The sequence below is a fragment of the Sinohyriopsis cumingii genome, chromosome 5, assembly GCF_028554795.1.
Source record: "Sinohyriopsis cumingii isolate HCF-2022 chromosome 5, ASM2855479v2, whole genome shotgun sequence".
NCBI classification, from domain to species: domain Eukaryota; kingdom Metazoa; phylum Mollusca; class Bivalvia; order Unionida; family Unionidae; genus Sinohyriopsis; species Sinohyriopsis cumingii.
Genome location: NC_142965.1, coordinates 25,666,241 through 25,692,189, shown reverse-complemented (window position 1 = coordinate 25,692,189; position 25,949 = coordinate 25,666,241). Strand labels below are relative to the sequence as shown.

General features: G+C 35.0%; 1 protein-coding gene across 2 annotated transcripts; it reads right to left on the bottom strand.

The window, feature by feature from the left end:
• Positions 1-8,415: 8,415 nt before the first annotated feature.
• Positions 8,416-22,274, bottom strand: LOC149798822 (uncharacterized). 2 transcript variants are annotated; one of them, XR_016421033.1, is made up of 4 exons: positions 22,115-22,270; positions 15,938-15,995; positions 15,462-15,579; positions 8,416-9,574 (listed from the first exon to the last, which is right to left on the bottom strand). XR_016421033.1 is itself a non-coding variant. In XM_089957718.1 (4 exons), the coding sequence occupies exons 1-4, from the start codon at positions 22,143-22,145 to the stop codon at positions 9,423-9,425; spliced, it is 363 nt and encodes a 120-aa protein (XP_089813844.1). In that variant the 5' UTR covers positions 22,146-22,274; the 3' UTR covers positions 8,416-9,422. The 2 variants fall into 2 exon arrangements, 1 of the variants encoding a protein (XP_089813844.1); XM_089957718.1 differs by having other exon boundaries at positions 15,934-15,995; positions 22,115-22,274.
• Between the last annotated feature and the right edge of the window lie 3,675 nt (positions 22,275-25,949).

Below are 25,949 nucleotides of genomic sequence, written 5' to 3'. Positions count from 1 at the left end.
TTTCATGGTTCATTATATAATATATAAATCTTTAAAATACAAAATAGAACCCCTATCGAGTTCGTCGGGACGGCACAACAACAGCCTCATTAAACTCGCAGATTGCCACCGCATTCTACTAAGTTTAGAGGATACATAGAACACAACTGACATGAAATATATACAATGAATGAAACCTTAATTAAGGACAACATAACCCAGAACTCGTAGTTTGCCACCGCATTCTACCAAAGTTCAACGGGCACACGAAACACTACCGCCTATGAGAGCCCCTAACCCGTCAAACAACGGTCTAGAGGCCCAAGAGGGTAAAGACAATCCTCATTAAACTCGCAGATTGCCACCGCATTCTGCTAAGTTTAGAGGACACACAGAATATTTAAACCCCATAACTCCTAGTCTGCCACCGCAGCCTAGCAAGTTTAGAGGCGGTCCCATAACTCCTAGTCTGCCACCGCACACTAGGAAGTTTAGGGGCAAAACACAGCGAATGAGGCCAGTATATATAGTGGAGAAACATGGAAAAACCCATGATTGGGGGATTTTTCTTGGGTTTTTCCCCTGCAACGGATCTACTATTACACAATGAACACGGTCAAGGGGAAGTAACTCAGTTGCATGAATATGCCAAACGGAGTTATCCCCCTTCAGGTAAGTAGTAATTTCTGACCAAAAAAAATAATTCAATGTGGTGATGATAATTATTGATATTGGAAGGTGATTTTCTGCTTATATTGTTTTAAGAAAGTGGTTTTATATATATTTTCTGCTACTTTTTGTACTGAATGCGGGTGAATATCAAAATATTTCGCAGCAGAACATATCGAACGAAATATAATTACTTCGCCAGTTTCTGTGTTTGTGGAATTTACCGCCCTCTTTCCGATTGTTTTACATCTTCCAGTATTACCACATGCAGAGTTCACGCTTTGCGTGACAACACGAAGGTTGGATAAATTATTGTTTTAAGGATCCCCATCAATATGATCGACCACTAGACCATCTTTGATCACTCCGAAGAAACACTCATACGTAAATCGATGACATGAATAATGTTTCTTTCCTCCCCCCACTTATGTGAACCTTAGATAATCAGAATTACTAACATTACCAACTGGTCTCTTCAACCTGCAGAGTCTGATGACACCATTAATATCTGATTCATAGTTTGTTATAACAGGATGTGGGACAAATTTATTTTGCTCCATTTATACAATAATATTATTTGTTTAAATCATTGTTTGTATGAAATCTTGATATATAATCCTCCACGGATTTTATAGCGTTTTCACCATTATTAATTTTTTTGTCATAATATCTTTTAAGTTCTCTGAACCGTTTTCCACGGCACTTTCCACATAATTCTGTTTTTTCTCGCACCCCAACACCACACCGCAGACATGGTATTGGTCCTAGACTTCCTCGTCGTATACTTTGTAAGTGCATCCAACAAAATTCACCTCTACATGATTTATTACATCGATTTACTGAACCGATCATCAACCATTTTCACTGAGACATTGTATATATAATATTCTTTATTTAAATATTTGTTTTAATTATATGAACGAATTCGAAAAATTATCCCAAACTAGGCCTGTTAAATATAAATTCAACCTCGACAGATTATCTCCAGACTTACCAGTGCGAGATTTGGTTGATCCGAAAAATAAAAGTTTGATCAGGAAAATTCACGACGCCAAGAAAGAATTTTACACAGATGGTGCATCTCATACATGGTCAACGTTCAAGATTATACGCAATACTGTCAAGGACGCTACAATGAATGACAAGCGAGCGGCAACTATCATTAACTACATCGCTGAGTACGAGGGCAATCAAAAATATTTCTTCAGAGTAAAATTTATTGTATTAACAGAAACAGGAAGTTGGATTATCCGTGACAAATATGATCCTGTCCTTGGTAATAATAAAATTGCCATATTAAGTAAAATTTCCAGACCGGGTCTGTTGACGGGTATTGACAAACCGTATTATGAGCGAGCGTATCCTGTAACAGCGGTTATTTATGGAATCTATAAGATAAATAAAAAACCCAGCGCTGATAAACTGGCACCAATGAAATTTTCAAGGTTAAATTGTGTAGCCGAACGAGTAATAGAACACTTTACAAACGCGATGCGTGGAAATGGATTAACTAATTTAAGACGTAAAGAAAATAAACTCGTGGGCCGATTCAGTTAAGGATACCGGTGCTACAATAAAAGATGTTGCTGAATTAGGAAAAATATTAAAATTTCCAATAACCGTATCAACGATAACGGGAGAGGTACTGTATGAATCGAAATATAAATCGAAAGGAGCTTCAATAAATATTATTGATCATAACGCGCATGCATGGACTAGCGCAGTAACAATATTTCCGCGTGATCGAACTGTTAGATTTTACTCCTCAAATATGTTTGATTTTATCAACGAAATATGTGAAAATGATCCTGTATCGGTATGGTTATTTAAAAGTAATGAGGAAAGTGGATTTGATCAGTTTGTTAGACCAAATGGTGAAATATATCGAACAAAATTTCTCCATGACGAGATGAAAAATCTCGCGGAAAAGTTTTTAGAGTGCAAGCACTCCACGGAAAATACTGACAAATTACTAACTAATTGCTTTACCGTTCCATCTGTTGCGGCTCATTTCGCTAGAGAAAGAAATTCATGGAAACCAACACGATTTGATTTACTCGAGGACGTACACGCAGGTTGCGTCGAATACGGACACGGTGGATTATGGAATACCAAATATAATTACAATGATGTTATTTCGGTTGATATGGTTGCATGTTATCCAGGAAGTTTTCTAGGATACGGAGATTGTTCTGTGTACTTTAAAAGATTTGGTCACCCTACAAACGAGATGACGCGAGTGGCAATTAATGGACCAGTACCTGATTTTGATCTAACTGGATTCGCTTGTGTTGAATCATTCGAGTTTAATGAAAATCTTCACAAGATTTGTTATGTTTGGTTTGGCAGACATTTTTGTGAAAAACGTTGGGCGCCTATAGTTTTATTACGATATATGCTAGATTGTGCGATACTGACATCGTTGGTGGTCAGTGAGGCGATTATATCATATCATACGCAGACCGAAGTTTGGTTGCCCATGCCAGATTCTATCAGTATTGATGAAATTATTAGCGAGTTTAAGGAAAAATGTCCTGATGTTTCCCAAGATGATATTATCAAAGAAGCTCCTAAAATTCTCGAGATTAAACTTAAAACCGCAAAAGATCTCGGTAGAAAAATTATAGGTAAATTTACTCAAGGTGGTGCATTTGATCATAAAAGACATCACGCACGATTAATTCTAGATGATGCCGAGTACGATTTTATAATCGCTGACACAACAGCGAGAAATATATTTGTAAATCGAGAAACTGTTTATTTATCCGACGGAACAAAATTGGGTACGATCGTTAGTTACATAAATGATATCTCCCCACAGTATACTCATCTAAGATCTTCTATGTTGGCTTATGTTTCTATAAATTTATTATCGATGATTAATAGATTTCCTGAGACCGCAGTCAGAGTCGCAACAGATTCGTTTTATATTTCAGGTAAATATTTAGAATCTGTTATGAAATTTACAAGTAATGATGAACGATGGGGTTCGTGGAGAATAAAAAAAAGAATTATTACACAATTATACAGAATCAGCAGATGTTCCAATGAGAGATTTTTATCGTAAGGGTAATAAAATATCAGAAATGTCGAAAGCGCCGTCAGTGAGTGATCCAATAACTAGATATAAGACAGTATATCTCAATGGATCTGGTGGATGCGGCAAAACGACTCGAGCAATTAATGTTTTTAGAAATTCAGATATGATCGTGCTGACACCCACACATAGACTTGCACGCGAGATGAAACAACGGCAAGTACAATCGTGTACGTATCATAGTTTCTTTCGATGGCGCGGGCATACATGGACTCCTGAACGAATGGGAGAAAAATATATAACTAAAATAATTATTTGGGACGAGATATGCACGGTGTCATTGGATACATTAAAAATGTTTCTTGATTGGTTGTTGACGAAAAATACCGCTATAATAATGTGTGGCGATCATGGTCAACCGCCGCCTTATGTTGGACCATCTTCACATGATTGGTTAAAAAATTTCGTTGATTATTACGAAGAAATAGATGATGATCATAGAGCTCTAGATGAAAATTTAAAAGAGTTTAAAAAATTAATCAGATTACAATCAAACAAAATTCAGTGTGAAATAATACGCGGAGTAATCTCAGAGACCTCAATGAGTGATTTTTTAAATTTATGGAGACCCAACGATTTGATCGTAGCAAGCAGAAAAATAATCAGAGACGCTTTACAACAGCAGTTATTTCAACTACATAAAGAAAAATACTCAGAATTGCCTGTTCCGTTGTGTTATAGACCATCAAATACACGAAAACAGAATATTAATGTTGATATTCCAGGACAGACTGAGAAGCAAAATCTCGTATTAAATGATATTGTCGCCGTTGATATCAGTGTGGTCGAAGATGCATTACGCGCTGACAAATCTCCATGGGTGTTGGGATACGCTATGACGATCCACTCGTCGCAGGGATTAACTATTTCTGATACACGAGTTTGGATTGTAGACGATCGCATCGAGTGGTCAAACTCAGTTTATTTAGCGGTATCGAGGGTCAGAAAAATATCTCAATTACGTAGAATTATAATTCCTAAAATCGCTGATAAATTTAACATCATCGATGATGATATAATAAGAAAAAATTAATCGGATACAAACAATCTGATAAAAACAATAAACGCGACTTTGATCTTGATGCAGAATTTATTATTGAGTTAAAACAGCAGCAGAATAATCATTGCGCAAGTTGCAATTGTATAATGCTGTGGAGGTATTCGAATAATGATTCAAGACAATTTACCGTAGATAGAAAAGATAATAGTCGCTGTCATACACGAGAAAATGTGATGTTGACCTGTCTTGAGTGTAATCGACGTCGGGGCGCTAGTGCTAGTTAAGTGATCGCGGTGGTAGTTGTGTATCCGTGGGAATTATTTGTAGTTGCTTACGTACAAATCCACGTTGAGGAGCAGCCGAATCTAATCTGTAGATTGCAGGTCTACCTGAGGATCTTGTCACGGTGGATATTTTGTGTGTGGTAACACTCCAAATGGGATCAGTCGCTCTCGCGCTACCACCTTTACGTTCACCCGGTTCATATAAATATCTAACTGTAACATCACCCAATATTTTTTGTTTTTCAGTACCTTTTCGTTGTGTTGGTATATTTCTTTTATAATTGCATTAATGGGTTTCATGTTGGTTGTTCGTGTAATCTCATTATATAATGCAGCTATCACGCTTGGTAATCTTGCAACCCATTCGCGAGATCTTTTATCTTGAATAAATTCCCTCGCGTATTGATATCCAAATAACCGCTCAGCAAGTGTTCGATTAAATCGCTCAACAATTGCCTGATCACGGTGAATTGCAGTATGACCTCGTCGTATTTTGGTATTATGTTGTTTCATCAACGATGATACTGGACCAAGAAATTCCTTACCAGGATCAGCCTGTAATAATTGTGGCTATCGTAATGGTCCTCGTTGATAAATTCGTTCAAATGCATCAGCTACTTCAGATGATGTTTTCGTTGATAGTGGTTCTGCATCTTTATACCTACTTGCAACATCAACTACAGTTAGCGCGTATTTATACGTTTTTCTACTTACAGTAAAAACAGAATATCAGCTTGATGAACTTCATTAGGAACACTGACATCGAAATACGCGTACTGAATTCGTTTCGGTGGTGGTAGGTAAATTTGCCATATTGCTTGTTTAGATAACCACGTTTTAGCAGTAGAATGTTTAACCGCTGCTGCATCAGCAAGTTTACTAATTGCTGCTTTGCCTCTCCAGTATCCTCTTGGTGAATAATAAATTAATTCCATTATATATTACCAGACCCTAATACGAGTTTACCTTTCATCGCAGATCTTACCAACCAATTAGCTAATTTTTCTTTGATATTTTTATTTTTTATAGAATCTAGCGCGTGAATTAATTTTACATCTGCAATATGCCTATCTTGTAGATTTTTACTTTTATAAGCTACATCATGAGCGTGACAAGCTCGATCAATACCGTTTATTGGTTCCTCGCCTGGTTTTGGTTGATCCTGATTATCAAGTCTGATATCAAGTCTGGTACCAGGACCGCAATAATTATATCCTGGTAGATGTTTTTCTCCGCTGTATTTAGCCCATGGAGCACCTGGAAACTTTGATATCAAATTAGCAATATCACCACCGCGCTTATTAGGTAAAAACGAAAATTTCTTTCTACCACACACAGAACATTTTCCATCATACGCGATTTTTTTATTTTTTGTTATAACCGTAGCGAAATCAGTAGTTGGAGTTTTAGATCTACAGCGTAAGCAATATAAATTCATGTTATAATATATATGGATATAATTGATTTCTCAGCGACAAGAAAACGAGAACCTGTTAAGCATCATCCTGCGCTACCGAATTCCATCAGAATGATTATCATAGGACCATCTGGATCGGGTAAGACGCAGTTATTACTTAATCTGATAATGAGATGGTTGAAATGGGATAAATTATATTTAGTAGCACCATCCGCTGATGATCAACGATGTTATGATGTACTTAAAGATTTCAATGAAAATGCAAGATTACTGGACGAAGGTAATGATGTTATAGAGTTTATAATCGATATTGATGAAGCACCATCCGTAGATGTTTTAGACGGATTTATTAATAATTTAGTTGTATACGACGATGTGATGCTAGATAAACAATCAAATCCAGCCAGAATATTTTCTCGCGGTAGACATAAAAATACAGATGTGATCTATGTTACTCAGCGATTTACACAAATTCCGAAAGTGATCAGAGACAACTGCAATATTTTAGTTGTGTTTAATGGCTTAGACACACACACACTTAGAAATATTCATCAAACTTGGTGTGGTGGTGACATGGATATAATTAAATTCAGAAATTTCTTCTCACGAGCGCAAGCTACTCCGCATGGATTTATAACAATAAATTTACATGATCCTAGAACAAGATATCGTGTGGGTCTTGATAAAATCTTTTAACGTTTCTGATGAGCAGCAGAGAGGGCGCCTACCATCGTTGGTCGTCCGTGGAAATTAAACAAAAAATAAATAAACACGTAGAGTACTTTATTTTTCAGCTACCTTTTCGAACTAAGGTTTCATTGATGGGGTTGGTTTCAACAGAAATAAAAACCTCCCAGGAAACGTTTATTTGTGAAAATCTGGACCTTTCTACGAGAGGATTTTATTTTTGTTATTTTTTTTGTCAGAATTCTGTGGTCTGTTCGCCCTCTCTGCCGCTGAAATAAACAAATCCAGCCAGAATATTTTTACGAGGCAGCCATAAAAACAGGTATGTCATGTACGATACGCAGCGATACGCTCAGATCTAAAAAGTGATGGTTGTCTTTAACGACGTTGACACATACGCTGCGAAACATTCATCAGACTTGGTGTCACGGTGACATGGACATAAATACGTTTAAAAAGCTTCTTTGCACATGCTCAGAAAACCCCACCTGGATTCATTACAATTAATTTATACGATCCAAAAACACGATATCGTAGTGGTCTCGATGAAGCAACCCATCATGATATCAGTGATAAGTCAGTTATTTAATAGCACACCCTGATACCCCCCATGGGCATCCCCTACAAAGGGGTGGGGTTGGTCCTTATGATGCCGTAACGGAAGGCTTGGATCTCAACAATTTGTACAGGCCTCGAGTTTAGAAATAAACCCTTTAAAACGTATCAAGACGGTCGGCTCAGCCCCCTTGCTTATTACATACATACATACATACATACATACATACATACACACACACACACACACACACATATGTAAACTACTTTCAAGGAACAAAGGTGACCACACATGAATCTGTTCAGCTATAAAACATGAACGTGAATTCAGCGAGAGAGAGAGAGAGAGAGAGAGAGAGAGATTATCACTAGTTGACTTCCGTTGCACAAGCTGAAACAATGGTATCTTTATTTTAATGCAAGGGGAATAATTCAAAATATACTTGGTCAGCTCGTGTAGTTCGCTTTCCTTGGCAGAATTATGAAAGAGTTCGCTCCCTTGCAATGAAATTGACTACTTTGATTTCTGTACGAATGGCATTTATTCAATAATACTGAGAAAATAATTTCATCGTGCCATCATTGTCAAGATTAATTACTTGACCTATCCATGTCAAGGTGTCAAAAAGACTTGCTACTTTCCATATATTTTCTTACCTATCCAGGTCATATATATACATATACAAAACATTGATAAGACAAACAAATTAAACAACAATTTACAACATAACGGTTTTTCTGTTTTATTTGCTTGACTTGTCTATATTTTGTATTTGCCTTTGAAAAAGTCTCATTATATATATATATATATATATATATATATATATATATATATATATATATATATATATATATATATATATATATATATCACAAGACGATGAACAATCTTTCAAATTGCATTTGATCCTAAAGATCATGTTAAAAATTAAAATCGTACGTGCTAAACGAAAACTTAAAATTAAAACAGTGCAAAACTGCTAAAACTGGAATGGTATGCATATAGTGTATTATTATGAAAAACAATCAGTATAATGTTCTATAACAAAAGCACACGTTTCCTTTGTCCTACTATGAACACTTCTAAATTTAAATAAGTAACAAACAGGTGTGATGCATAATCAGAAAAGTATGTTATCTGATACTTAATCCGAAAAGCAAATTATCTTATACATTTTCTGAAAAGCAGATATATATTCCAAAAGCAGACTATCTGACACATGATGGTTATCCTTGAAGATATGGATGTTAGAAATTATGCCCCTTGTATTCCTTCAAGAAGCTTCCAGGGGGTACGCACGAGGAGGGACGAAATGAAGAAGAGATGGAAGCGAAGAAAGAAAGAAGGATCAATGTGGTATTTCGTTTCTTTTAGAGAGCTGTGAATTGTTTTAAAGAAAACAACATGCGGTTTTAACAAAAGTTTTTTTTTTTTTTTCGATATGAATCGATAAATATTACTACCGTTACCATGAAATGTTTAACCTTTGGAAATTAAATGTGAATGATGTCCCTTCGTACTAAATGAAGTTACTCTTTATAAATGCACATATTTCCTAAAAATATAAGAAATAATTGGAATTAATAAGTATATAATCCTACGAAATAAAATAAATATGATTAATGTCCTTGATAACTAAATAAAGAATTGATCACATTAAACAGTTGATTACTTTTGCCTCATTTTTCCACCGATGTCACCAACATCGGTACATATTTTTACAAAGATTGATTTTATATTTCAACAACTTTGTAAGCTGGCCACGTTTGGGGTCGGCATCTGGAATCATAAGGGTTTTTGATGCAGTACTCAAAGAAGGCCATTCTCTCCGAAATAGATCTTTTCTGGGTACCGTCGATAGAAGCATCATCGTTAGAATCATCGCCTGAAAATGTAAACATTTGTGTGATAGATATTATTTACATACTTGTAAATTGCTTCTGGTCTAAACGAAGGAACTGCGTGCAATATCGCTGATATGATATATGTTGTTGTTGTTGTTGTGGGGTTTAACGCCATTTTGCAGCACACGATAGGCTATACATGGCGGCCAGTTTAATGGTGGAGGAAGAACCCGAGAAAACCCCGGAAAGAACCACCGACCCACAAGAAGCTACTGGCAAGCTTTCTCACATACCCACATTGGCTGAATCTTAGACTCGAACCGCCGCAGACAGAGGTGAGATGGCAGTGATCCGTAACGAAGAGCGCTTTAGACCACTCGGCCACTCGGGGCCCCGATATGGTATATCAAACAGCTACGAGAATATCGCATCAGAATTGTTATGTCATATGTAATATAACTGATATGACAGATCAAATAACCGAGAAATATCACATTGGAATATTTATGAAGAAATCATTAAATTCAAACTCAACAAAGTCTTTCTTGAATGGTTCTCAATTTACACCATGTAGGCAATGCATTAAATGCTTACACTACTGAGTCATGCTCAAATGTCCTTGGTGCTTGCTGGTAAAGGCAATCAAATATATCACTAGGAGAAAGGTACACAAATCCTTAGTGTTTTAACTAAAATATTCTTGTATATGCTAAAAAATTTTAAAAATAGCAATACGCAAATACATTCAGGCCAATTACACGTACTTCTCTGCGAACTGAAATCCAGTATTTAATACGTTCCCATATGACGTTTATAATACTAAATTACCAGTAACGCCAGTAGTGGAAAGTAAGGCATTCACTCTCCTAGCATGAATACCAGAAACAGTCATTGTATTAAATATCAATTATTGTTCTGTCATTACTATTTTAATCTATTCCTTGGGGATTTTGTGCATAATTTATCATTCTCCTTCGATTTTCTTCCCTCACAGACACAAGTCTTACTCACGAAACCGTACAACCTTGACCCAAAATTCGAGACATATAAGGATCGTTATAAACAATTCGTGACTTTATTTATTTGGATTCATGATGAGACTGGACAATGGTTTAGGTGCTTCTAGTGTAACTGAAGGAAATACAGAGAGTTTGACAATATTCTTTGCTCTTATTACACACACGCACCCACAAGCGCACTCACGCACGCACACACGCACGCACACACGCCAGGGAATAACGTATGTCTCAATCACGTAATAGGAGGCACACAACCCGATTCTCTTTAGACACTGATTCCAAGTGAGACAGCTAGTCAAATAGTTTTCGCATTATCAAAGATAAGACACAGTAATAGATGCAGCTGAGTTAATACTGCTGGCAGCATTGTTGTTTCTAGTACTGTCATTGAAACCCTCATGAACCCCTCAGATTATTTAATTACCCGATATTACAGACATCCCTGACCTTGGACATAACACCTAAGTGATTTTCTTTTTTGAAACCAAGAACGCTTTTTCATGTATGAAAAAAACTATTAATACGCAAATATTCGATTAGGCAAAACTATTTTTTGAAGGGAGTAAAACGAAATCAGTTTAGCTATTTTCAAAATAATGATAATCTAAACAGTCGTTGATTCCGTTTACGTGGGATGAGCATTATGGACACATACTTATTTGACACTAAACGTTTATCGATTGTTCTCTGCTAACTGAAATCCAGTATTTAATACGTTCCCATATGACGTTTATAATACTAAATTACCAGTAACGCCAGTAGTGGAAAGTAAGGCATTCACTCTCCTAGCATGAATACCAGAAACAGTCATTGTGTTAAATATCAATTATTGTTCTGTCATTACTATTTTAATCTATTCCTTGGGAATTTTGTGCATAATTTGTCATTTTTCCTTCGATTTTCTTCCCTCCCAGCTGTTGCATTTGATCTAACTTAATGGATCAAGTCTTGAGAAGATACGCCAGTTAAAATATTGATAACCTAATCAAAGTATAAGTGTCGTTATTTCGAGCAAGGAGTGTCATGTTCGAATATTACTTCATTCATCAGGCTTGCAAATGTGAAATTGATAATTCATTGTAAAACACGTTCTTACAATACGGATTTACACATAGAAGCATATGGTGAAATATGAGGACATCCGAATTTAAAATTTAAAAAGAGATTTATGATAGTACACGAGGCATTGTTGTAAGCTAAGCAAAACTTAAACCTTCTTTACTTGCAGCAGAAACGTAACATGAATAGAATAAGAGATTCAAATAAATTAATTCTTTAAAACACTTGGAAATAGTTGAATAAAATAGAAAAGTAACTATTGACATATAAGAGAGGTCACTTGAAGAAAAAAAAAACAACAAAACAAATCATAGTTTCAAAATCCAGATCAAAATTAATACAAGACAGATAAACATAGAAATGCTTGCATTGTATAAAAACATATGCATCATTCATTGGTAGCAAAGAACGGTTTGAACGTGACAACATATTCAAAATGAATTTCGTATAAACGAACGACACGAAACAAACAACACGAACAGGTTTTACAAAGCCGGCAACTTTGAATTAAGAAAGCATTTGAAAAACTTAGATTTTTAGTCCTGCAAATCGATACTGTTTAATAATGATTTTCCCGTTAATCAAAATGGAGATGTGGGACTATGTAATAACTTTTTCCCGTTGAGAAAACTGGAGATGTGGGACAATGTAATAATGATTTCCCCCATTGATCCGAATGGAGATGTGGGACTATATAATAAAGATTTTCCCGTTGATCAAAATAGAAATGTGAGACTATGTAATAATGATTTTTCCGTTAATCAAAATGGAGATGTGGGACTACGTAATAATGATTTTCCCGTTGATCAAAATGGAGATGTGGGTCTATGAAATAATAATTTTCCCATTTATCAAAAAGGAGATGTTGACTATGTAATAATGATTTTCCCATTTATCAAAATGGAGATGTGGGACTATGTAATAATGATATTCCCATTGATCAAAATGGAAATGTGGGACCATGTAATAATGATTTTCCTGTTAATCAAAAAGGAGATGTGACTATGTAATAATGATTTTCCGTTGATCAAAACGTGGGAGAATGGAATAATTATTTGTCCCGTTTATATTTACAGCTTTGGGATATCCGGCCTTACATATAAAAACCAATTCAACAGTTTGCACACCCAAGGCCGCTGGGTCTGGTTATTGGTTTTATGTCTTCGAGCAAGGTGCTTCACGTCTTCGTCTTCTACACTCGTACAGCTCCCTGCTATGGACTGGCGTAACATTCAGGACGAGTCATGTACTCTAGCTTCAAGTCATGAAGCCTGGTATAAGATCAGACTTTGTCATTTGTATGTTCAAGATGACATTACTAGGGTTACAAGGGCGTAAGAGCGGACAGCAACCGTGAATCTCCGCCTCAAATTTCTACTTTTTGTACAATTATGTGTTATCTTTAGGATTTTATGCTTTTAAAATATACACATCGATTCAGATAATACGAAACAAGCATATAGTTTTATGCGTATCCAAGACAAATATAAATTTGGCAGTCAAAGTGGGTTTAAAGTATAAAGATAAGAGAGAAAAGACATATTCGGGGAATCCAATGTGAAAATAAGAGGTTCGCCTTGTTCGGGAAGTGTCGGACGATCCTTGAACCTGTCATGTACAAATACACCAGAGATGTATTCCATCAGTCAATTCAGAGTTAATTTTCAATAACATGTAGATGAACAAAGAGCTATGAAAATACATAATCAGATTACATGTTTTCAATAGTATGTATGATCTATAATTTCAATTTTTATGAATTGATCGCATTTTCTGCGTTTTGATTGGATATAAACGGTCACGTGAGACTCATCTGGAATTTTTACACATCGATAAATTCTGCGGGCTAATTTAGGTTCCCTGTTTCCAGGTCATTTGATGTGAGGTTTTATCTGATACCAATGCCTTACACCCCAATAATAACAAACAACAAACCACCACCCACCCACTCCTGTGATTTCCAATCAAAATTATCAACCCACATTAAAACGACCATCAGAAGTTAAACCAATGTAATTGCACAGACCTTCCTGCACTCCAACACTCACTACTTTTGCCAAATAAGGCATGTGGCAGGTTTTAAAAGCCACACTTTGGAAATTATTGCATTTCGCCTCGACAACATATTCCAGCAGCTGTTATTAAATGTCAGGGTTATATGTCAAGCAAAGGATCTAACTAATTCACTAAAATGGACAAGATTTTGCTTTTGAAAGATCGAAATGTGTAGAAAGTAACAACAACGTTTGCTATAACAACACGTTTTATACGCAAACGTAATTTAAGGGGAAAACAAAGGAATAACATTGTTTAAAAAGCATCAACCATTCTTTTATAAATTAAAATAGTAATCATAACAATATATCACTGGCATGATCTGCTATGATACTCTTTTTATAAGTTGGACTTTATTTTGTGAGTATAGGTAACAATTAGTTAATTAGGTAACAATTTACACATCGATAAATAAACTATCATCATTATTTAATCATATAATGAAACTATGTAATCGAAGTGTATCTAACAGTTACACTTTAATGACCGAAATTAAAAATATGCAGATTGAAGGCTGTCTCATTTGCTTTTCATAATTACTCCGACTGACCTCAAAAACAGAACATTACCCCGACAGTCCTCACAAAACAGAACGTTACCCCGACGGGCCTCGCAAAACAGAACAATCCTAAAGCTAACATACTGTGTAACCACATCTTTATCTTGTTTTTAGTAAGTTCACCAGCACAAGACAATGTGTGCCTAAGTATGAATTTTAATTGCGACACATTTTAAAGATTGAAAGCAAAATGTATTATACATCCTCCATTGTCACTTGTTGTATGTATCTTACTCGATTTTGTTTTTTTCAACTGCTTCCTACATAAGTGGCTGCTATAGATAACTTGACTGTTTGAAGTGTGCTGTGTATATTTAATTTGCATTGTGTGTTAGTTAGTCTTTATATTTCTTATTTCATGACATGCTGTAGGCTGTGTACAATTATAGTTTCGTCTCTGACCTTGTCCAAAATCAGTTGCAGTTTTGCAAACAACATTGCTTATATATTTTGACCGACAAATACATATTTGGATTATTATCTTAGTCTGAGTCAAGGACAATGTGTGTATCCATGTTCTTTACTATAATGTTAGTAATAGACCTTTTAACTAAAACTAAGATCTTATCTTGTGATCATGTGGAACCTTCTAGAATGAAATTTTCCATTTGGTAATAGTTTTTGTTTTAGAAAATTCTATTTGTGACCTAGGTCAGGTAGAGGAGTATAAAATCTTGTTTGCTGGAAAAATTATTTATTCCTAAAATGACATCTGAAGCAGAAATCAGTTTAATGTTATGTCCAATATTTCATTTGGGTTAGAATTTATTTATTGAAATTATTTATTCACTGGAAATACAAAGTGCCCATCTAAAATAATATTCTTGGAAACGGAGACTTAGATTTATAGTGAATTCAAATAAGGATATATTCCTGGATATCATTATTGTGATTCAATATAAAACCGTTGGTACATCTTTACTATTCAGGCCGACATAAGCACATCAACACCTCCAGCTTTGGATTTATTTTGGAATACCGTTAAACTTTATTCAGAACTTTAAATCATATGGACTTGTGTTGGAAATTCTAGGATTATTTAGGATGTGATTCGCAATACCTTAAGTTATTTTAATTTTTGTAGCGTCACTTAGCGTTCTAGGGCAATAAATTGTTTTGTTGTAATTTTACAGAAACCTGTTGGTTTTCGCTATTATGTGTTACTTTGTTTAAGATTATAGATTCGTAACAAGTGTATTAGCAACGAAAAATATCAAAACTTCGTATAATATTTACCCTTCTGTGAGATCGTGTTGCCATCGAGATGGACGCTTCTACTTCTCGCCATTATAACCATAACAGACACAAGGACGATCGTGACAAACACTTTCATCATTATCAGCTCCTTCTGTTTCTGGAAACAAAATGAATTATTTCGAGTAAGGTAAGGACAAACACTATAAGAAACTAGCTGTTTAAAGCTTCACTTTTGAAACAGAATGATCAAATTCACAAACATCTTGTTTCTCTGGAAGCATCTTTGTGATGGAAAGTGAATTCTGAACTGGCTTTCAAATAGTAATTAATATTGCTTCATATAACGGATTCTGAAATAACCCATTTTACTTTAGTTGGCCTATTAGCTGCAAATGCTCTTACAATTCCCAAATAGTCGGTGAAATTTCTCAGACCTCGTGTTGGTAACATGTGTGCAGATAGGTTGCGAATATTGTACAGCCTAAAATGAATTTAAAACAAATGCACTCACTGACCAGAAAAACTGTGGAGCGTTGAATGTCGGTCCTTTTACTTTATGTTCTTGGAATAATTCTGCAAAATAAAATAGAATAACAAAAAATACGAAGCCCGTATAGTCACGTGACTAAATTCTATGACAGTTGGGAGCAGCTTGCCGTCTTTCAGGGTTACGTCTTAGACTCATTTTGATATAGCTTCATGCTCAATTCTTAAACATTAACGTCAGAATGAGTACAATTTGGTGAGCACTCAAAATTACAATAAAATACCCAACGTGGGTATTAATAACAACCGTCCAGTACAATGGTACTTATAAAGTACTTGGTAGGAAGAAGTATGCCATTTTTGCGTTTTGAGTATTTTTGTTGTTGTTGTTGTTCGTTTTAAAAATATTTTTTTTGCAGTTTTAAGCAATAAAGAATTTGACACGGGTTGACTAACTCATCTAGATCCTTTCTCACAACATACTAAAATGACCCAAAGTTGGCATTCATTTTACAAACGAATTCGAGAAAACTGGTTTAAAACATAACATATATGGCAAAACAAAACATTCCAAAACAAAACAAAATAAACAATTATTATATGCTCATCTTTTCCCCGCTAACATTACATTGTCAGAATCGTGCAGTATGACCCGAAATTGAATCCGAGCAACAATACACATATAGCATTCACTTGCATAAAGGAACTACTTTCTATTGTAAACAAACAATGGACGCAGACGCCAGCACTTTTGATTTGTACACAAATCATGTACACTCACGTAAGAGGCTCTTTACATTGTGGTTGTTTAAATTTGTTTCTGAATGAACTAAAACAGATGTGTAGTGGACTGCCACATACCAGCTGCTTTGGCATATTCTGCGTTGATCCAATGTTACGGATTTAGACTAACTACATTACATAACAGACGCAAGATAAGGTCCTTACAAATAACATACAAGTGACAAGTCATATATTCTCTTCTTTAGCTGGTGATAAGAATGCAAAATAAAATATACTTACAGTTTTACATCCTGAATGTATTTTCTTAATTCTGCAAATCCGAATTACATGAGCCATGTCATAGGTTTTCAATCTGGATTACACATTTCGAAATTGTGCTGTAATTTCAATGATAAGTGCAATTGCATCCTCCTTACTGCACTCAAAATGAAACAAGCATTAAATTCCATAGCGTCTTTTTGAAAGACTTCCTATTTTTCCCACATTATGATTTCAAACATTCATTGACAGAAACAGAAACACATTTGCAGATGTAAACACGCTTCTCCCGCGCCGCTTCAATCCCATGTATTTCATGTATAATTTGCACAGATGAATCCAGTCCAAAGTCACAAACTTTCGTCGAATCGAAACAAAATACCAAAATATATTCATTCCAGATCAAGTGGAAAAGTTGTTGCAATGCGCATTCATTCACAATATGACCCCAAATTTCAATTTTAGCTAGACAGTTCTGTCGAGCGCGCGACTAAGTTCAGATTTATCTGGGCTGAGTTATGTGCGCATTAATAATGATATTGTTGTGTAATGATAAATCTGCGCTTGTGTATTTAGTTTGGAATACGGCATTCATTCATCTACGTTGTTTCTTGTAGTGTATTTTGTTTATATAAGTAAGCCTTAGGTAGAATAAGAAAATGAGCATATAATAAAAAGGTTACAGCATTTGTATGGGAAAATATAAACTCATTTTGTCGGATGGATATACTGCACTCCCAAGGTCTTGCAGTATTCCAGCCAAAAAACTCGTTCATATTTTCCCATACAAATGCAGTAACCTACGTCTACAAGTAAGTACAAAAGCAATTAATAAAGGGTGATGGGAGAAAAGACATTGCAGTGGTTGCAGTACCTTTTATTTGTTTTGTCTCCACTTTGATTATTTATAGATTTTGTTCTAAAATAATAATTTTGAGTACTATAGCTAGTTTCCTGGATATATTTCTGAACATTTAGGAATATTACAGAGCTTGCGGCAATAGGGAAAAAAGAACTGAGAGTTTGGAGTACTGAATAAAGGGAAACAGGATAAAAGAGCTGGGACTTTTGAGTAGTGAATAAGTGGCAATATGAGAATAAAATTCGATATAAAATCATAACCACATGCATACATCAGAAAGTAAGCAAGTCCACTCTGCAAAGGTCTAATTTTATGGGACAACGTGCGCGTCTACGCCCAGTGTGTAATAATATTCAGGTAACTTTTGCCAGTACCTTCACACCATGGATCGCCTGTTATTTGGATTAGAAAGGCACGTTTTACAAAATAAAAAGCAAGGAGACTTTGTGTGTCGTCAGGAAGAAAGCTACAAATACGAATCATGGATAGGAATAACAGGTTTGAAAAATCTACAGTTTGGTATTTATAGGTTACTGCATTTGTATGGGAAAATATGAACGAGTTTTTTTCGGATGTAAATACTGCATGACCTTGGGAGTGCAGTATATTCATCTGACAAAACGAGTTCGTATTTTCCCGTACAAATGCAGTAACCTTTTTATTATATGCTCATTTCTTTAATTCTACCTAATGTTTAATTATATTAACAAAATACACAACAAGAAACAAAATAAATGAATGTATGCCGTATTCCAAACTAAATACCCAAGCGCAGATTTATCATTACACAACAACATTATCACTGCGCACATAACTCCACCCAGATAAATTTGAACTTTGTCGCGCGCTCGGCATAACATTCGAAAGAAAATGGCGCGTCTAGTTAAAATTGAAATTTGGAGTCATATTGTGAATAAGTGCGCATTGCAACAACTTTTCCATCTGATCTGGAATGAATAGACTGGTTTTGTTTGTTTTGTTCGATTTTACAAAATTTCGTGATTATGGACTGGATTTAAATGTGGCAATTCCACATGAAATACATCGGATTTAAGAAGTGAGGGAGAAGCGTGTTGACATCTGCAGATGTGTTTCTGCTTCTGTCATTGAATGTTTGAAATCATAATGTGGGAAAAATATGAAGTCTTTCAATTGCAATTATCAAAAAGACGCTATGGAATTTAATGCTTGTTTCATTTTGAGTGCAGTAAGGATGATGTAATTGCATTTATATTCGAAATTACAGTACAATTTCGAAAAATTGTGTAATCAATATTGAGAACGTATGACATGGCTAATGTAATTCGGATTTGGAGAACAAAGAAAGCACATTTTGAGGAAATTCAGGATGTAAAACTTAAAGTATATTTGTGCCATTCTTATCACCAGCTAAAGAAGACAGTTTATGTTTTGATACTTGTATGTTATTTGTAAGGACCCTTTCTTGCGTCTATTGTATAGCTAGCCTAAATCCGAAACATTGTATCAAAATGTTAACGCGGAATGTGCCAAAGCAACTGGTATGTGGCAGTCCACGAAACATATGCTTTACTTCATTCAGAAACAAAGTTAAACAACCAGAACGTAAAGCTCCAACTACTCGACTGTACACGATTTGTTTACAAATCAAAAGTGATGGCGTCTGCGTCCATTGTTTGTTTACAATAGAAAGTAGTTCCTTTATGCACATGAATGCACAAAGAAGGTGTGCAATATCGTCAAATATTGAACGATTCTGACAATGTAAATCTAACGGAGGAAAAAAGAGCATATAATAAGGATGGATGTGACACTTTGAGTGTGGTATGTACTGGTGCGATACTTTGAGTGCGGTATGGATTGGTGTGATACTTTGAGTGTGGTATGGATTGGTGTGATACTTTGAGTGTTACTTAGATCGTATCTAGGCGCAGCATATCTTCCTTGTGAAGGAAGGTCGCTTAAATAGTTCGATACGTGATTAATTATACTCGAAAAGATTATGCATACTAATTTCTTTTGTAAGTCAAATCTTACTGCAATCGTTATGTTTTAATAAAATCTTACTGCAATTGTTGTGTATTAATCAAATCTTACTGCAATATTTGCGTACAAGTCAAATCGTACTGCAATCATTGCGTACTAATCAAATCGTACTGTAATCATTGTGTACTAAAATCAAATCTTACTGCTATCATTCCTTACAGGTCAAATCTTACTGGAATCGTTGCGCAATAATCAAATCCTAGTGCAGTCGTGGTGCACTAATCAAATCTTCATGCAGTCCTTGCGTACAAGTCAAATCTTGGGCAATATTTGTGTATTAATCAAACCTTCATGCAATCGTAGTTTATGTATGGGCATCATTATTGTTAGATGGTTCTTAGCTTTTATAAAGCACTGCGGTGGGACATCATCATTGTAATATGGTTCTTAGCTTTTATAAAGCACTGCGGTGGGGCATCATCATTGTTTAGCTTTTATAAAGCACTGCGGTGGGGCATCATCATTGTTATATGGTTCTTAGCTTTTAAAAAGCATTGCGATGGGGCATCATCATTGATATATGGTTCTTAGCTTTTATAAAGCACTGCGGTGGGGCATCATCATTGTTATATGGTTCTTAGCTTTTATAAAGCACTGCGGTGGGGTATCATCATTGTTATATGGTTCTTAGCTTTTATAAAGCACTGCGGTGGGGCATCATCATTGTTATATGGTTCTTAGCTTTTGAAAAGCATTGCGATGGAGCATCATCATTGTTATATGGTTCTTAGCTTTTATAAAGCACAGCGTTGGGCATCATCATTTATATGGTTCGTATCTTTTATAAAGCACTGCGGTGGAACATCGTCATTGTTATATGGTTCGTAGCTTTTATAAAGCACTGCGGTGGAAAATTCATGTACAGTAAGCATATCAAGGTGGACATAAAGTGATACACATATTTCATAACAATTATATGGTGGGTTAAAAATTGCATTTGTTTTTATAAAAATAAATAATCTGCTATATCGAATCCTCTGTCAACTGCGGTTTGAATATTTCTCGAGTTCGAGCAGTGATGCTCGAAATGCAATTGGCCGAAATATTCATCATTTCCGTCTTCAGGACACTTGTCAGATAGACTAATGCTAAAAACAAAAGTACCTTCATTTGACTTCATAATTCAGCTTCGTGTATTCACTAAAATGTATTACATAAAGCATCTCAAAATCTTCATTATTATATAGCATGCACTGTATATTCAATAACATTTTTACCCACAAAATGAAAAATGCATCGTTTGGTATACATGAAACGTTATGTGTTCGAGGAACAACGTTAACCAATGAGAAATGAAATGTCAGAACGTTTGTAATTTCGTCGTTGGTAAGTAGTAATCATGGAACAAACTGAAAGGTCACTAAGTTAAAAGACTGATAGGTGCTTCATGACGATGGATTCCTTAATTTACCAATTTACAGCTAAATCATTAAATATGAAAGCACATTAATTGACAGACATTTTACAAAGAGACCCCCTATTGTGTTGTACAAATGATTATTGCATTCCATTCTAAATTAAACCAACATTGATAAAACATTGTCAAATGTCTCCATAGTACCACAATCCATCTACTAGTACACCTTTGTATTCATTATATTTTTTAATAATCAAATACTATTGTGATTGAAATTATATTATGTTGCTAAATAAAAATGCAATTCAGTTCATCATAAGCGGGCGGGGGGGGGGGGGGCAATTACTCCAGCAATGTGCGGTAAAATTACAATTATTCTTTGGAATGTGACAAAATTATTCCAAATCATGCTTGACTATTATAGAAGTCAAAGAGTATCACCGTGGCTGACATGAAAATGGAAAAACACTATACACTAATTTTACTTCAAAGAACATCGCTATGATTCATATACAAAAGGAAAGACCACGTACACTACTATTTCTGCAAAGGACATCACCATGATTCATATAGCATGGGAAAAACCCTGTACACTAATTTCACTTCAAGGATTATAGTCTAATAAATGAATGGGAAAACCACGATAGCTATCACCTGTTGAGTTCTGAAGTTTCGATTTAATAAAGTTTTTATAATTATTTTGTTATTAAAAAGGAATGATTTGGAAAATGTATACTTGGAATACAGTACAACTCAAACACTGAAATACAGTACAACTCAAACACTGAAATACAGTACAACTCAAACACTAAAATAAATATTTATCTCTACATTCAGTGGTAATATACAATAAACATATCTGTAAAAACCAAATATTTAGATTACCAGACAGTATTAGTATCAATATTACTCTAGTACTATGTATTAAAGAAAGAAAGACAGACAGACAGACAAACTTACCGATAAGATGTGTTCGTTCTCTGAACAGCATGCGAAGATAGCTTTTAAGAAGACGGTGTGTTTATATATGATTGACATTCCTGTTTCCCCTTTGAAAACAGCGACAGCAGCAACGCCCCTAATTGCGTGTGGACGGCAATTAACATGAAACTATTGAGACAGCATATCTGACCTTCATATGTCCTTGTAGTCACGCAGTCGTTAAATCCTTCCCATAAATACAGAAATCCTGGATGGCAAACCACTTCGGATCACGTCAATAAATTATTATAAATTAGTATCTTAGGCAACACTGTTCAACCTCGGTATTACGTTTCACGCAATAGCAATTACTCTGAACCTTGTTGGACAATTTCATGAAAATAATATCACAGTATTTGTGAATCATATGCCACGAGAGAATTCTGTTAAAATTTAAATACCGAAAGATAAAAGTATAAAAGCATATATGAAGACATGTTTTCTTAAAATTCCCATTAGTGTGAAGCATTTTAACCACCTACAAATATAGGCGATGTTCTGGCGTGCTTCTTTCCATACTCGACTATTGTACTAGTTTATTCCAAAATTAAAATGCGTTTCTAAATCGGACTCAAAACTTATCTATCTTAGCAAGCTGTTGTTTCGTTACAACTGGTTTATTGCAATATCGTGTAAAGATTTGGAAAATGATGTCGAATAATACACGTCATGATAATTTGTGATTTGAAAGACTAAATAAAGTGTGTGCACCAAACAATATGGCATTAGCATTGCTAATACATTACCAGTCTTTTTGGCTAGAAATATTAAATTTTTAAATGAATAATTTTAATTTAAATTCTTTGAATAAGACATGAAAAGCAAGTGAATGAAAGCAATGATATCCCTCAATCTGAACAATCCATATTAATCTCGTTCCATCCCTGCTGGGCACACATTTATACTTCTTATAGCGGAGTGCATTGATTGGCGGGGAGCGTACGATGCAGGTAACCAGACAAAGGCCCGTATAATGCAGTTGTCATACTTACATTTATAATCCAAGGTTTGCTGAGTAAAAAATATATGGCCCTACGCTCATCTACCATCAACGAAAATTATGTCTTTCTTTCTGTATGTCTTTCTTTCTATCTTTCTGTCTTCTCTGACCTCAGGACAAAACTAAATCACTGTTGTATATCGACATGTAGTATGACGCCAAGGATATTCTATAAATATCTATACATATTTTCTAGCGACATTAAGTGACACCAAGGATATTCCGTGAACGCCTATACAAATTTTTCAGGGATATGAAGTGTGACGCCAAGGATATTCCATTAACACCTATATATATTTTCGGACGACATGAAGTGTGACGCCAGAATATTCCGTAAACACGTATATTTTCTAGCGACATGAAGTGTAACTTCAAGGATACTCCGCAAACACCTCAATTTTCTAGCGACATGATGTGTGGCGCCATGATAATCCGTAAACACCTATATTTTCTAGCGACATGAAGTGTGACGCCAAGAATATTCCGTAAACACCTATATTTTCTAGCGACATGAAGTGTGACCCCAAGGATATTCCGTACTCACATATATTTTCTAGCGACATGAAGTGTGACTCCAAGGATATTCGGTACACACCTACATATATTTCTAGCGACATGAAGTGTGACTCCAAGGATATTCGGTACTCACCTACATAAATTTCTTTCTTTATTTGCTGCTGACCTTGACCTGGATTCTTTGTCTTTCCAAAATCGATAGGTCTCCATTCCCTCACCCCCACCTCCTATCTCGCTCATGCCAAGATATATTTATATTCAGTCAGTTTGTCCAATAAAAATCTGGTATTTTTTCTAGGACAGATACATTTACTACTTTGATAGGAACTATCAAATGCTAAAAATAAGTAAAGCTGTAACCTGTCCTGTCAAGCCTGTGTTTTTTTTTTTTTTTGGAAGATTACCAACGAAATTTGTTTCAATAAAACATAAAATAATCAACGTTCTAGCAATTGTAGCACATTTAAAACTATATTACCGTGAATCAGCCTAGGTACAAAGCTGACGTTGTTATATTTTCTGCAAATATGAACAAAGATGAAGACCACTGAACAGTTGGTATTCACCTAACTTTGTACATTTTTATTTTACTGGAAGAAATAATATCTGTGACGTGTGTTTGCAAATTAACTGTCTGATATAAGAAATAAATTGATTTAGACATGAATAAATCAATTTACTTGTGATTGATTGATTAAGTTTGATCACATATACAGTCAATCGGTTTTTATACAACTTGGGACACTACATGGTGGATACACGTAGGCTTATTGTCATAATACATTGTAATGATTATGACATAAAATCAATAAAAAAAACAATGCTTGAATAGATGATCTTTGATCTTTCTGTGTAAAGAAGATACATGATGTTGTTATTTTTCATATAATTATCGGAATCAAAATGATCTAGCAAATGATAATTATGATATGGGACGTAAATATGTATGTTTAATGCATAGTAAGGGACTTACATCTGAAGGGATATTGAGGCCGACTGAATGCAATAATTGCATCTTTGTTTGCTGTACTAACAACGATAAGCACAGAAGTATTAACAAAGCCTGAACTTGATCACAGAAAGCTTTACTGGATTAGTAGAGAATGCACAATTAGAAGGACACGAATACAATACGTACGAGATAACAAGAGCTAAGTTTTAGTATCTGGTTCTTAAGACATGCATAAGATTTAGGTAAAGAAGTGAACTTAAGGGATTGAATAGTTAAGGAAGGTGTACTACTGAAGTACAATAACAATCTAATGACAACTAAATAGGGCATGTCAATCAGAATTACACTATACAAATAAAGTAAAAATTATTAATAAAGTTTCCAGGCCTATGACAGGTAGTTTATAAACAGAAACGATTCGTAAAAAATATGTAATACTAAGCAAGACGAAGAGCATTCCAAAGGCAAATCTAATTATCTTGCAGAATGGAAAACTGATCTAGTCTTTATTAATAAAATTAATGGCACAAAGAGTGCTGATAAAGGATAGTCCTTTCATAAATCATGTACAAATCATATATTCCATTATTACATAGTAAGCCCGTGACTCGATGAACATACGTTGCGTGATATAACCCATTAAAATTGCATTTTTTGTGTTCGACGCAGCACTTATTGGGTGATGTCAAGCACACACTGAACGCAGTAAATGTGTGTATAATAATGATAATCATTTCAGGATCAAGACCTGTAACAGATACGATGGTAGGCAAAACCGATAACACTAACGCAGTTTATAGAAATAAGAGAGGGTCCCGGTGTATGTATGTATGTATGTATGTATGTATGTATGTATGTATGTATGTATATATATATATATATATATAATTTTCTATTCTTTCATAAACTTGAAAGTCAAATGCAGCATTTCGTCAGCGAGAGCACAGTTTTCTGAGGAAAAGTGTTAAGATGTTATTTTCGACCAATGGCCACTTTACTTGGAATGCAGGACTGGCGCGATCTGAAACTATAGGGTCCCCGAGCGTAAGACTACTGGATTTCAAACACAAACACAGACACATAAAGACACACACACACGCACACACACACAATGCAAACCTCATTTCCTTTTAATGAAAACTGTATACAACGATTGGTATATCAAAGATACAGCGTACATAAAATGCATATATTTTATTTATATCACATATAGTACACATGCTTACATTTCCAACCGAGTTAAGATTGACCACAAGCAACTGTGAATAGATGGAAAGAATGAATTCTACAGAGCCCTGGCTAGTGTGTCTGCTAAAAAAATAAAGTTCTTAACCGTATGAGAATAT